General features: G+C 36.9%; 1 protein-coding gene across 4 annotated transcripts in view; it reads left to right on the forward strand.

Moving 5' to 3' along the window:
- The window catches only part of CHD7 (chromodomain helicase DNA binding protein 7), a 215,483-nt gene that overhangs the window by 182,033 nt on the left and 17,672 nt on the right, over window positions 1-15,778 (forward strand). For all 4 annotated transcript variants that reach the window (XM_087961776.1, XM_087961777.1, XM_087961778.1 and 1 more), the window contains exons 20-23: window positions 7,445-7,624; window positions 8,981-9,091; window positions 9,186-9,391; window positions 12,875-13,074. In XM_087961776.1, the coding sequence (XP_087817902.1) occupies window positions 7,445-7,624; window positions 8,981-9,091; window positions 9,186-9,391; window positions 12,875-13,074 (697 nt within the window). The remainder of the gene's footprint in view (window positions 1-7,444; window positions 7,625-8,980; window positions 9,092-9,185; window positions 9,392-12,874; window positions 13,075-15,778) is intronic.

Consider the following 15,778-nt stretch of genomic DNA (forward strand, 5'->3'; position numbering starts at 1 on the left):
GGTTATTTATTCAAGTTCTGAGTTTAGTCTATAGCTCTCGGATTTCCTGTTTGTTTTCTATCCAAATTATTTATATATATAAATATAAATATATCTATATATATGTATATATGTTTTCTTAAGTTTATATATATATATATATATAGATAGATAGATAGATAGATAGATAGATATATATATATAGATATAGATATAGATATATATATATAGATAGATAGATAGTAGATAGATAGATAGATAGATAGATAGATAGATCTTTGGTTATTGGGTTTTCTCCCGCGTAAGATTGGAAGTATCTAGGCAACGTTTGATGAAGTCTCATTCATCATCTTCAGGCTTCTGTCTTCAGCTCTGTGCTTCTCACAGTGAAGCACAGAGTTGAAGACAGAAGCCTGAAGATGATGAATGAGACTTCATCAAACGCTGCTAGATACTCCAATCTTACGCGGAGAAAACCCTAATAACCAAAGATCCACATACAAATACCCCGAGAACCTCAGAAAACATACATACATACATACATACATACATACATATATACATACATATACATATATATATATATATATATATATATATATATATATTTGTTTTCTTAAGTTTTCATGGGTACTTACATGTATGGTGTTCGGCTTGGTTGGGTATTTTCCCAGTCATTGTAGTTCTTTTAAAGTTGTAGAACGTTTCAGCAGAATCTCATCTGCCATCATCAGGCTTTATTGTGTCCGTCTGTGGGTCAGACTTTTACAGTGGTTTCAGATTTAAATTTGGGGCAGCCTATTGCTGTGCCAGAATGGTTTTTTCTTCATCCTGATTGGTTGGGAGTCTTGGTCTGTGTTTATTGGTCTCGGAGTTTGCTGTGTTCTGCTTGATGGGTGTCTCTGATATCTTCTGTCTGTTTTTTGGCTCTTTTGTATCTTGATTGGCTGGCAGCATTGTGTTACTTTAATGGAGGCCTTTAGTGCAGCTTGGCTTCGGGTAAATGGACGGCTATCATTAGTTAGGAAGCTGGGTTTCATCTGGGTGCCTGGTTGGGGTGTGTTTGAGCTGGAGGTATCAGGGGGATCTGTTTGTGCCCAGGTGTTTGCCTGGCTTGTGGTGTGGAGATTTTTTGTTTGTGAGTGCAGGCTTCCAAATGATTGACAGCCTGGTGGAATCATCTCTTCTGTTCATGCTTTCTGGTCTTTTTCAATCTCTATGGCTTCTCTGATGACTCTGTGGCTAGGGTTTTCCATAGTGGCCAGGGTTTTGGTGCCATTGAAGTTGATGCTATGACCTGTAGCTTCCATGTGTTGGACTAGTGAGGAAGTGTGTTCCAGCTTTTTGACTGCATTTTTGTGTTCATCCAGGCGGGTACTTATTCTTCTATTGGTCTGTCCAATGCATGTGGCCGGGCATGATGCACAGGGGACTTCGTATATGCCTTGGTTTTCCAGGTCAATTTTATCTTTGGGGTTGCTAAGGATGGCTGCTATTTTTCTGTCTGTTTTGAAGGCAGTCCTGATGTGATGTCTGTGTAGTACCTTACTAATTTTGTCTGTAGTACCTCTTATGTAGGGCAGGACAGCTGTTCCATAGGTCTGTTTATCTTCTGGGTCTCTATTATGTTTCAGTGTGTTTTTGTGGATCAAGCTGGTGATTTTGCTTTTGTGGAAGCCGTTGGCTGTCAGTACTTTAGTCAGGGTGCATAGTTCAGTCTTAATGTGTGTCTTGTCTGCCAAGCGTTTGGTTCTGGTAATTAGTGTTTTAGCCACGGAGTTTATCTGTGCTGGGTGGTGGTGGGATTGGGCGTTGAGGTAGCGGTTGGTGTGTGTTTTCTTCTGGTATATGGTGTGTCCTAGTGTGCCATCTGTTTTTTTGTAGATTAGTATATCTAGGAATGGTAGTTGTTTGTTTGTTTCTGTTTCCATGGTGAACTTGATTTTGGGGTGTGCGCTGTTTAGGTGTGTTAGGAAATTGTTTAGGTTTTCTTGTCCATGGGGCCAAATCACGAATGTGTCATCGATGTATCTTAACCATAGTTTGGGTTTGAGGATGGCATTGGCCAGGGCTCTGGATTCGAATTCTTCCATGAACAGGTTAGCAATGACAGGTGACAGTGGTGATCCCATGGGGCTCCTTCTATTTGTTTGTATCTTTGTCCTTTGTATATGAAATATGTGTTGGTTAAGCAGTGTTCTGTTAGTTCCATGAGGTGTTTAGCTGGTTGGTATTTATTTTTGATGATTTCAAGGGTCTCTTTTATCGGGACTTGGTGAATAGGGAAACCACGTCAAAACTTACAAGCAGATCTTCTTGCTCCCACGTGTAGATCTTTGATCATTTCCAAGAAGTGGTATGAGTTTTGTACATGGGAAGCTGCTGTTTCAGCATGGGGCTGTAGCTCTTTTGCTAGGTGTTTAGCTAGGTTTTGTAGTGGTGCTCCTCTGGAGCTGACTATGGGTCTGAGAGGTATGCCTTCTTTGTGTATTTTTGGGAGGCCGTATAGTTTGGGGCATCTGGAAGATTTCTCTCTGGGTATGATCGTGTGTTGGATCTCTTTGCTTATGTGGCTGGTTATAATTTTCTTCTTGGTTAATTTTTCCAGATATGTGGTTGGGTCTGTGTTTATGGGTTTGTATGTGGAGTCTTGGAGTAGGTCTGTCAATTTTGTTTCGTAGTCTTTTCTGTCCATTACTACAGTGGCATTTCCTTTGTCTGCTGGGAGGATGATTATGCTGCTATCTCTTTTCAGGGTTTGTAGTGCTTTAATTTCATTTTTCTGTAAGTTGCTTTTGGGTGGCTTGCTTGTGCATAGGATATTGGTAACTTGGTGTCTTATTTTATCAGCTTCATCTGTATTTAATTTAGTTAGGCTGGATTCTACTGCACATATGATGGATTCTGTGGGGATTTTTTGGGGTGCTATAGCATAATTGAATCCTTTGGTTAGAACATCTGTTTCTGTTTTGGTGAGTTCTCTGTTGGAAACGTTGTGCACTAATTGTTTCAGGTGTTGTTGTGAGTTGTTGGGGTTTTCTTGTCATGTTCTAATTTCTTTAATTTTTTCAATAATTTTTCCTGTTTGTAAATGCCTTCAGAATCAGCTCTCCAAGTTGTAAGTTGTTTTATCTTGTCCCAAAGTAGAGGGTGGATTTTGCTGCTCAATTCCAGGTGTAGTGCTAGCAAATCTTTGTTTAACTGATCTAATTGGAATCTCTTACTGTGGAGCTCGTTCCTTAGTAGAGCCATTTCAGTTCTTTTCAGGATACGTTTAGACCCACAGACGGACACAATAGAAGCCTGATGATGGCAGATGAGATTCTGCTGAAACGTTGCTACAACTTTAAAGGAACTACAATGACGTGGGAAAATACCCAACCAAGCCGAACACCATATATATATATATATATATATATATATATATATATATATATATATATATATATATATATATATATATATATATATATATATATATATATTTGGTATTATATTGCTTGTTCGGTTTTTCCATATATATAAACGTTGCTACAACTTAAAGAACAACTACAATGACGTGGAAAATCCCAACAAAAATGCCATAAGGATCTTTTTTCTCCTCGTAAAATTGGAAGTATCTTGGATGTTTCGACAAATCTCATTCGTCATCTCAGGCTTGTGTCTTGCTTGGCTTCTCGGAGTAATTACATTACATTACTTTGTGCTTCTGATAATTACATTATATATATATATATATATATATATATATATATATATATATATATTCTTAAGTTTTCCGCATTCAGCTTTGTTTGGGTATTTTCCCACGTCATTGTAGTTGTTCTTTTAAAGTTGTAGCAACGATTCAGCAGAATCTCATCTGCCATCATCAGGCTTCTGTATAGTGTTCATCTGTGATGATGTATATATATTCTGAGGTTTTCGCGGGTATTTGTATGTGGATCTTTGGTTATTCAGGTTTTCTCCCACGTAAAATTGGAAGTATCCTGGCGACGTTTCAACGAAATTTCATTCGTCATCTTCAGGCTTGTGTCTTCGGCTTTGTACTTCTCAGAGTAATGTGAGCTTGCAGCTGCTTCTTCCTTTTAACTGCTAGTGGGAGTGTGACTTGATTGGGTGGGGGCTTGGCTGTGTTCTCATTGGTTGGGGGTGCGTTCTGATTGGTTGGGGGGTTGGCTGTGTTCTGATTGGTTGCGGGGTTGGCTGTGTTCTGATTGGCTGGGGGGGTGTTCTGTTCAGGTGGTGGCTTGGTTGTGCTCAGGTTAGTCTTAGTTGCTGGGGGATTTGAGCTGGTGAGCTGTGATCCTGTTGTTTGGCTTCGCGTTCGAATCAGAACACAGCCAAACCCCCAACCAATGAGAACACACCCCCACCCAATCAGAACACAGCCAAGCCCCCACCCAATCAGTCACATCCCCACTAGCAGTTAAAAGGAAGAAGCAGCTGCAAGCTCACATTACTCCGAGAAGCACAAAGCCGAAAACACAAGCCTGAAGATGATGAATGAGACTTCATCGAAATGTCGCCTAGATACTTCCAATTTTACGCGGGAGAAAACCCGAATAACCAAAGATCCACATACAAATACCCGCGAAAACCTCAGAAAACAAATATATATATATGGTATTCAGCTTTGTTCAGGTATTTTCCCGCGTCATTATAGTTGTTCTTTTAAAGTTGTAGCAATGTTTCGGCAGAATCTCATCTGCCATCATCAGGCTTCTGTATTGTGTTCGTCTGTGAGTCAGACTTTCACAGACGTTTCTGTTTTAAATTTAGGGCTAGCCTACTGCTGTGCCAGAATGGTTTTTTCTTCATCCTGATTGGTTGGGAGTCTTGGTCTGTGTTTATTGGTCTTGGAGTTTGCTGTGTTCTGCTTGATTGGTGTTTCTAATATCTTCTGTCTGTTTTGTGGCTTTTTTTGTCTTGATTGGCTGGCAACATTGTGTTCCTGTATTGGAGGCTTTTACTGCAGCTTGGCTCCGAGTAAATGGACGGCTATCGTTTCATCCGGGTGCCTGGTTGGTGTGTGTTTGAGCTGGAGGTATCAGAGGGGATCTGTTTGTGCCCAGGTGTTTGCCTGGCTTGTGGTGTGGAGATTTTTTTGTTTGTGAGTGCGGGCTTCCAAATAATTGACAGTCTGGTGGAATCATCTCTTCTATTCATGCTTTCAGGTCTGTTTTCAATCTCTATGGCTTCTCTGATAATTCTGTGGCTGAGGTTTTCTATAGTGGCTAGGGTTTTGGTGCCATTGAAGTCGATGCTATGACCTGTTGCTTTCATGTGTTGGACTAGTGAGGAAGTGTGTTCCAGCTTTTTGACTGCATTTTTGTGTTCATCTAGGCAGGTACTTATTCTTCTATTGGTCTGTCCAATGTGTGTGGCAGGGCATGATGCACAGGGGACTACATATATGCTTCATGCTTCATATATGCATATATGCTTCATATATGCAGGTCTTGGTGTGTTCGAGAGAGAGAGAGAGAAATGCTGTTATTTATTGCCATACAGTATATTCTATTCGTTTATTTATTGATTGAAAAAAGTTTTTTTCCTAGTATTCCTCCCCTTACTATATAATATGTTAATACTGTGTACTTGATTCATTTCAAAAATAATTAATTGTCTGTATTTTGTTCAAAAAAGATTTGACAGACCAACTATATAATCCCATCCAAGCATTCCATCTAAATGTTCTAATTAAAAAGGAACTAGTACGTAAAAAGTCTGGATATAAAAAGTCTAGACATTCCTGTTAAAATGCCAGGTTTTTGAGATGTAAAAAATCAGACTAAGATAAACCCTTTAATAATTCTTTCCACCTTTAATATAATATTTAAGCTATATAAGTCAATTGAAAAAGAAGCTGAAATTGTATAGTTGTGGAAAAAATATAGAATATGCCTGTATAAGTGTCAGCATTGGGATGTGACTGTGTTCAGAATTAATCAGTTCAAACTGATGTTAAATAGTAGTACATACTTGCCATCAATTAAAATAACTCTGGTCAAGCCCATGTAAAGTTCAACTGTTCTAGTAGCATTTTTCTGACATTTACTCAGTTGCCTCTTACAGCAGATGCCATGGTCTGTAAAGAGCTTACAAAACATCAAAAGGATCTCATTGTTGCAAGATATCAGTCAGGAGAAGAGTACAAAAAATATCGGGACATTGGATATACTAGGGAACCCAGTGAAGACAGTCATCAACAAGTGGAGAAAATATGGCATACCAATGACATTACCAAAAAGTGACATCCCTCCAAAATTAATTTAAAAAAAACAACAAGAAGAAAACTGGTCTGAGGGGCTGCCAAGAGGTCTACACTCTACAGCAACATTACAGTAGTTTCTTGAAAGTACTGGTTATGGACAGCAATCTCCCATATTCTGGGCTATGGGGTACTATGGCAATACAGAAGCCTTCTTATACAAAGAAAAGCATCCAAGTTCAGCTACATTTTGTAAAAATCTGACTCAAGTGTGACAAAAGTATATGAAAAAATGTGTTATGATGTCAGTTCATAGGTTGAACTTTTTAGCCATAATTCCCAAAAACTTTTTTGCACCAAAACACTGTATATCACCAAAAATACACAGTGAAGCATAATGGTGGCAACATTATGTTTTGAGGCTGCTTTTCTTCAGTTGGAACTGGGGTTTAGTCAAGCTGGAAGGAATTATTTTGGCACAGAACCTTCAGGCTTCTGCTAAAATGCTAAAGATGAAGCAGAATTTCACCTTTCAACATGACAACAATAAAAAGCATATATCCACATCAACAAAAAGAATGGCTTACCAGAATAAGATCAAAGTTTTAGAACGGCCCAGCCAGAGCCCAGACCTGAATCCAATTGAAAACCTGAAGAGGGCTGTGCATAGGAGGTGCCTTTGCAATCTGACAGATTTGGAGCACTTTCACAAGGAAGAGCAGGCAAAGATTCCCAAGGCAATATGTGCTGCACTGACAGGCTCCTACCTCAAAAGACTAGATGCTGTCATTAAGTGATTCAACGAAGTATTAGTTTAAGCGTGAACACATTTATTAAGCCACATTATTCTAGTTTTTAATTGTTATTTTTCCCACTGTAAGTAATAAGAAACTTTATTTAATGCAATGCTTTTCATGTTCACTTGCTTTGAAAAAAAAGGTCCAACCTTTGATATACATTGAAATTGAATAAATGTAGTCCAATTATTGCTTTATTTTGAATTTGGGAGCATGGCATAGAAATGAGAAAGTTAAGTTCCAAAAACCTTCAGTTATGAAAAGGTAGCCTCCTGAACCAGCAAGAAGGAAAGTATCATTTTGAATTTCTCCTTCTAACTTCAAAGGAGAAACAATGCTAGATAGAATTGTTTCTTAATGCTAATTATACTTGTTAACAAAAATAAATTTCTTTGCTAGCTGATGAATATTAATCAAAAATAAAAAGACAGCTCCTTTTCTTCACAACATACAGGTTCAACAACTCTCCAAAAAGGAAATAGAGGATCTTTTGAGGAAAGGGGCTTATGGTGCTTTAATGGATGAAGAAGATGAAGGATCCAAATTTTGTGAAGAAGATATAGATCAAATTCTTTTGAGACGAACACATACAATCACAATTGAGTCTGAGGGAAAAGGCTCCACATTTGCAAAGGTCAGTAAAAAAGTTAATTTTCTAAATTAATCAGAATCATAAATGAATGATCTTTCCCATGGATAACCTCAGAATATAGACTTATCCTTAAATTTCACTGTAGCAGACACTAAAATAATGTTGCTCCAAATCAGAATCTAACTAGTCCAAACACAAAGTCCACGGGCCGGTCCATGGGGCCATCCTAGAAAATGTAAGGGGCCATCCCACATCACTTCGGCCTGCTCTACCCAGTATGAAGAGGAAACATTGAGCTAACGTGGTTTTGGCCGGGTCTACTCAATGCGAAGAGGAAAAATGCCAGCAGTTTGTTGAGTGGCATGAAGCTGGGCACTACCACTCAATCGGCCATGCCCACCCAATCGGCCACACTCACCCAGTCGACGATGCCCGCCCAGCCCCTGAGATCAGCCACAGCCCTCAATGAAATTGAGTTTGACACCCCTGAAGTAGTGTATTTCCCTTCTAAAAAAAAATAGGATACTTTATAAGAAAGCCATGTAGAAAAACAGAAGAAACTATAAAATATCTGGAATATCAAATTTCATATCTTAAAATAAATATCAATGTCTGTTCAGTGTATACAAGAAATAAGGTGTTTTAGAGAACCTGTATCTCTGCTGAGAATACTCAATAGAGAACATGTTCAAAGTAAAACATTTTGTATCTTTAACACATGATATGAAGAACTACCTAGTAGTGATATACTTTGTGTAGAAAATTTATTAGGAAATTTTGTACAGTACTTAAGGGAAAATAATTTATTTCGCTGTATTCCAATGAATGATCCCCCATCACTAGTTTAGAAGAAGGAAAGTAAAATACAATTTTTAAAGCACTAATTTGACCCCTTGTGATCCAACCCTATGACACTGCAACAGATAATAAAGAACGTTTTTGTCACAGAACTTTCACTCAGAGAATAAGAATGCTCCTTTTTACTTCAAATGACATTTTGCATCTTAATAATATTTATATGTTTAAAAGGAAGATGTTTAGTTATTTCATTTGTTTCTGGCAGACAGGGATTTGTCATTGTTCTCATCTTGAGGATACTGCTGAGCAGTAGTGTTGCATAGCTAGTCTAGCAGAAGCATTCAAAGGTGGCATGTTTTGAGTCCCATCACCCAATAAACACTTCTGGTAGATTCAGATCTTTGAAAATATTTCATGCACCTCTGGTCACTCTCTTTTACTTTGGATCTTTGGTGATTCAGAACTACCTATTTTTCCAGTCCATTTTATATTTTTCTATTTTTATTTCTGTAGTCATGCAAATACAGTTATTTTCATTACATAAGTGTGTGTATATTGCAGCCTTTAATCAAACTTTTATATATATATTTTTTGTTTTAGGCTAGTTTTGTTGCATCTGGTAACAGAACAGATATTTCTTTAGATGATCCTAATTTCTGGCAGAAATGGGCAAAAAAAGCTGAACTTGATATTGAAGCCTTAAATGGAAGGGTGAGAAATTTGAACTTACCTGTTGTATTTAATTTGCTAAAATACATTTATTATTACTTTTTAATCAAAAATATGTTTTTTATTTTTGTTATAGAACAATCTAGTTATTGATACTCCAAGAATAAGAAAGCAAACTAGATTATACAGTGCAGTCAAAGAAGATGAACTGATGGAATTTTCAGACCTCGAAAGTGATTCTGAAGAAAAACCTAGCATAAAACTTCGTAGGCCACAAGACAAATCCCAAGGATATGCAAGGAGTGAATGCTTTAGAGTAGAAAAAAATCTGTTGGTCTATGGGTAAGTAAAATGGACTGGAAAACAAAACAGTATTCAAGGCTTTATATTACTCCACGCCTTCTATTTATATAGGGTTAAGCTTATTGCACAGAGAGACTGCAAATAGAAGTCTCATATAATACAACAGATGTTGTTTCTTGGAATGTGTTATTTTCCTTGACAGTGAACTGGAAGAACTTGGCTTGCATGCATTGTTCTGAATTGTTATGTTCTTCATTTTCTCATTCATTTATCCATTCATACCAATGCATCATTTCATTGTTAAAAATCACTCTAAAGTGAAAAATAATTCACTTTAGAAAATTATTTACAAAAAGTAAAAAAAAATGTCTAAGTATTGTTCGTGATAGCAATTACGATTATGCAACTTTGTAGAATCTCCAGAAAAATAAGACTATAAACAGCTAAAATAATAATTATACACATTAATTAGTAAATAGCACAGATTTCATTAGAAGACTAGGTAAACAGGTCCATTTTAGTTAATTCTAAAAACTGACAAGATTCAAGGCCAATCATAATTGAACAAAGAGAGAATTCTGTTAATGGGAGCTTGTCGTGAGAATATTCTTTCTCTGGTCATCAGATAGCAGATCATTGGCAGAGCACATTGAAAAAGTGTCCCTACTAAATCATAGTTGACAGACATATAGTATATTTAAGGGAACAGTTGCCACATATACTTTGTATTCTATTACAATGATATTTGATGTACTTTCTGAACATATGTTTGTGATAACCAAACACATATGTTTGTGATAATCAAACCTCAGTCTGTTTTGGAGTGAGTCCAAATATCCTGTTTTCTTCCAACAGCACATGTAGCTATATATTTACCATCTTTTCAAGGATAGATTATTGACTGGATTAAGAGATGAAGAACCAAATGATTTAGAGTGGGCTTCTTAAAGTGGAGGTGTGCTATCATACTTCTCAAGTTAGCTAATTCAAAACTTTTCCACAGAAGTACATTTACTGATTCCAACTACTTACTCTTACGGCACTAATTCAGATCAGATATGAAGGACAGGAATTAGGAAGACATATAATGGAAGGCACTGCTTCACACATTTTCAACAATAGAGTCTGGGTTAAAATATAAAAGAATGGTTTTATCTTGTAAGCGTCCTTCTGAGTGTGCTTGTAGTCTCCAAGAGTCTATTTGTAGGAGTAGAATTTAAAAGTCACCTAACAACACAATATTATTTTTCTAGATGATTAGAAATGAGAATATGGAATGATGGCTATAAAGAAACTCTTCTTTACCTTTACTGCAACATGTTAGCACAATGAATTTATCTTCAGATTTGATTTTCACTATTTGTGCCCCAGCCATATTGTGATATGTTTCGTTGCCCATAGGCCTTCTGAAGTCCAAAAAGCTTTCCAGACTTTACATTGGCAGAGATGTTAAGAGTGATTTAGTCAGCGATCCATTTAATCACACTATTAATATTCAAGTTAAGGTCTCAGCAGAATTGCCAACCTTGTCACCAAGTTATTCAGGAATCGTTAACATTACATAATTATCCCAAATCAAATGATCCTAATGGATCCCCCAGCCTACAGGGAGATAAAAAAAATCTGTCAGTTCTAATCTTGTCAGGAAATGCTTAGACAATGGCAAAAAGAGGATGACAACTCCCTTCACTTTTAGATCACACTCTTCCTATTTTAATGCAACCAGATGAAGAATATGTTCTGTTTCCTAATGTGCAGTCAGTGATCCAATAAGACAGTTCCATGGTTTACAATAGAATCCATCACATCACAAGCCAGGAATCAAAAGGCAGCCCTGAAATGAATGTTAAAATCCCCATGGAATGCATTATTGGCTTTTCCATTATCAGAAATCACCATGACTAGTTCAAAAAATAGCAGAATGGTCAAAACACAAAACTTCTGTTTCTGTAGCCTAATACTAGGACATAACATCTGTAAAAGCAGCAACAGAGTTGAATGGCCTTCTGGTAAACATAAAAGATCACAACAATTCTCTCCCCCCACCCTCCAATTTATGCTAATATGCCCAAGATAGGCAGTGCTGGATCAAATTGATCCTGTTCAGTCTCATTAATACACATCAAGTGAGCCCTCTTATTTGTGAATTATATATTATTATTTTAGGTTGATCTGGCATTCACTGACAGCACTGCCAGACTAAAAGATAAGTTGACAGGCAACTGTATTCTGGAATATGGGAGAGAAACACCCTGATGGCACATTTCAATCTGTATGCATACTGGAAAACATCCGTCCTATCCATTACAGTTTAGATTGTACAGTTCTATTTCTTCTCCACCCTTATCTCCAGATAAATTCAGCATCATTACTAGCAGAGAGCTACAATAGATAAGGCAACCCTTTTGCAAACATCATACACAGTATCTCCTGCATCAGCCTTCTCCAACCTGGCATCTAATATACATGTTTAGGCTGCCACTCTTACAATTTTGTCAGAGGTAAAATTGAGGCAACTATTGTAAAAGCCTAGATTTTCTTTCAAGCCATTTAGAAAATATAATGATTAAAAATATAGTTGCATAGCCATAAATAACACAATTGTTACCTAATTGCATACTAAAAATTCTTAAGATCATTAACAAAAATAGATTTCTCTGTTTTAAAGAAATCTGCTTCTGTTACCATTATTTCCAAGATCTTGTACCATGTAGTTCTTAATTTGGGCCTGGAATTTTGGTCATAAGTTAGCCAGTCATCAAATCAGCCACACATGACCTGGTTTGATTTTATGGGGTTTTTTTTTCAGTGTAGCGAGTTATAACTGTTAAGGAAACCATATGGTCATTAAAGGAAACCAACATCTACTATTGGTACTTGCTGCCAGTTTCTGCCACAAAATACATATGTATATATGTATATATTTTAATACAAAAATTCTGTGGAATAAGTAGTCCTTGACTTATGACTGCAGTTGAGCCCAGAATTAGGGTTATCTGTTATGGCAGTTTTAAGTGAGATCCCCACATGATCGCCTTGCTTAATTACCATAATCCATGCTCTCTTCATTGCTGCCATTAAACAGAGCATGGGGTGCCTTGGAGTGGAGAAGAAGGTCTAGATTAGAAGGCCTGGCACAGGCGCAGGCCCACACCGAACACCTTATTAGCCCATACTTTGCCTGTGCCAGGCCTCCTCAGGCCTCTCCTGCACTGAGGCACCCTGTTTCCCACCCTGCTGGGATTCATACCCCTCAGTCTCCTCCACCTCCTCCCATCATGATTTGGTTTATTTAACCTTTTTTGAAGATTGTCTTTGGAAAAGAGAAGTGGCCATAAGGGTAGGCAGATTGTTAAGTGCCTGAATTTTGTTCACATATCTGCGGGAGTGCTGTAGTGGCCATAACTTTGGGTACAGGTCTAAGTCCCTTCATTCAGTGCCATTGTAAATTTTCAGCAGTTGCTGAACAGATAAGTTAGGGCTACTTGTAATGCCAAAATGTGATTTATTTTTTTAATATAGTTGGGGACGATGGACTGATATCCTTCTACATGGACGTTATAAGCGTCAGTTAACTGAGCAAGATGTGGAAACTATTTGCCGAACTATCCTTGTATATTGTCTCAATCATTATAAAGGGGATGAGAATATCAAAAGTTTTATCTGGGATTTGATTACTCCAACTGCAGATGGACAAACTCGGGCCTTAGTTAATCATTCTGGTATGTTATCTGCATCTTATTTCATATCAAGTGCTGTTGAAGCCATAAAACATTGCTTTAAATCCATTGAGAAGTATTCTGTGATCCTGAACAAAGCAAGTATAGATCTGTACTTTTATGTGAAATATGTTTCAGTATTATCATTATTAAACTTACTCTCTATCACTGGGAATTACACGTTAATGTCTTCACCTGATATTTCAATGCTAAAAGTCCCTCTCCAAAATTTATCTTGGCCATTTCTATAATGAGTATGTAAAAGTCCAGAGGTATCACTGTTCTTTAAGTTAAATGTGGGAAACTAACCAGCATTATGACAGACAATTTTTTGTCGCTAAGCAATGCACTTGTAAAGAACAACATCATGTGACCATGCCACTTAGCAAAGGGAATTCTGGTACTTCCAGTTGGTGTAGTTAAGTGAATCCCAGGACATTATTAAGCACAATGTCATATAGTCACCATTTGTGACCTTCTGCCAGCTTCCCCATTGACCTTGCTTGTGGAAAGCTGGCAAATGACAATCACACAGTACTCGTCACCGAGTACCCAGATGCATATAGAATCTTTCCTGGCTATATAAGTAGATGCTAAAGTTCAAAGTTAAGACCCTTTCTATGCAAAAAAGATGCTCTCCAATTGAGTTGCTATGTCAATATTTTCCCCCAGTTAATAAATTTAATCCCTGTGATTACATATATTTTGTTGGCAAAATATGTGAAGTTTCAAATTTATTAATTGATGGACCTCTTTTAGAAGTTTCAGCCAAATGCATTTGTTGTTCAATCCTGTACATCAGCTTAGAGATATTTTGGCCACTCCTCTTATTGTACTCCTTCATCTAACTTTTGGACTGCCTTACATGAACTGTTCATTATGCCCCAATAGTTCAATTTGGTGAAGATTAAAGCTTTGATTTGGCCATTCCAAAAATGAAATTACTTCTACTTCTGCTATTCTATTATAGTTTTAGCTGTGTATTTAGCATTATTGTCCTTTATGACCTACATTCATTTAAGATTCAACTCATGAACAATTATTGACATTATCTTGTACAATGTATAGTACAAGCCATAGTCCATTGTCCTGTCAATTATAGTGAGCGATCTGAGCCTGAATTTGCAAAAGGATCCCAAACTATGCTATTTACACCATGATGCTTTATGATTAGTTTCTTTTGTTGGAATGAACCATTTTCTCTAAAATGAACTATTGGAATAAACTGCTGGATCATTTAGGGTTTTTTAAAAATATATTTGAGATGGATGCCATATACTTTTATGAGAAAAGAGGTTTCATCCATTATACCTTTACATGCATACTACTTTTATTAAATATTTTCCTAATGGTAGACTGATGAATACTGATATCAGATATGCTTGTCTGAGCAGACTTTGACTGTGGCCATAAAATGCAAAAAAAATTAATAGGGAATGGGCTCTCCAATTCATATATGATGCTCATCTCATTTACTGGAACATATGAGTTGACCTCTCCCATTAAAAGATTATCTTTGAACATCACAAACTTTTTCTAACAAAGACAGTGAATGTTGACTCAGTATATTCAGTAAAAACATAACACCGTGCAGTTAATCAAGAAGCTTATTAAAGAGAGATCCAATATGGAACTAAGGAGAAATTTCCTGACAATGAGAATAATTAATCAGGGGAACAGCTTGCCTCGCAGAGTTGTTGGTGCTCCATTGCTGGTTGTTTTCAAGAGAAAATTGGACTATTATTTATCCAGGGTTGTATAAGGTATCCTGCCTTGGGCATGAGGTTGGACTAGAAAACCTCCAAGTTCCCTTCCAGCTCTACGATTCAATTATTGTTTATTTAATCAGAGTCTCTCAGATAATTCTAAAGGGTTCACAAAGTTTCTTTTGCCACTGTATCTACTGCATAAAAATCCTCAATGTCAGAACCCTAAATGTAATCTTTTCTCTATAAAATGCCATTTTGTTTTAATTGCAAATGATTAAAATTGCTGCTTAGCTGTATATTTCCCTTGTGCATTAAATAAGCTTTTTATACCAGCATATGTTACACAGTTCTTTAGCATTTGCTTCTGTGTGGGAGAAGGTCACTGGATTGTTCTAAGTGAGCAGTTTGTTTCAGAGTTGCTGAAAGGCTATAACATTATTTTAAGTTCATTGGCAGAATAATGGGATGTAAACATTGAGCATGATCCAGCCACAGTGAAACATTATTACATCCTTTAATCTCTTATGTCATGTTAATGGAACTGAAATACTTTTAACTTTGGCACAAATTTAGCTAATGAATGAAATTCTACAGTACCTTTAAATTACATATATGTAGAATATGCTGTAATACATTTATGTTATTCTGCAACTAGCACCTTTCATAATTTGCAACACAGTTCTAGCTATGCCTGTTCAGAAACTGAGTTAAAACAGGATTAACACCCAGGTAAGTGCATAGGATTTTAAGCAGAGTGCTTAGGAGGGTGAATTGTACAATAGCATTCTGTGGTTTTCTAATTGTTTTCAAATACAGCATAGTGTCTTTAATTATGATACTGTTCATTTTGGAATGGAATAGTGTAAAGTACGACCTAGCTTTCTAGAAGTCCATACCATAATGATAAAGGGCTGTGAGAAAGTGATTTCACAGGCAGATGGCCTCCTTTGACATGGTGTCAGAGTTAACGCTGAAAAACCATGCATGTGTACATTTCT

This window comes from Notechis scutatus, chromosome 3 (assembly GCF_049901735.1).
Source record: "Notechis scutatus isolate UNSWTSFEM ecotype Mainland chromosome 3, rNotScu1.2, whole genome shotgun sequence".
NCBI classification, from domain to species: domain Eukaryota; kingdom Metazoa; phylum Chordata; class Lepidosauria; order Squamata; family Elapidae; genus Notechis; species Notechis scutatus.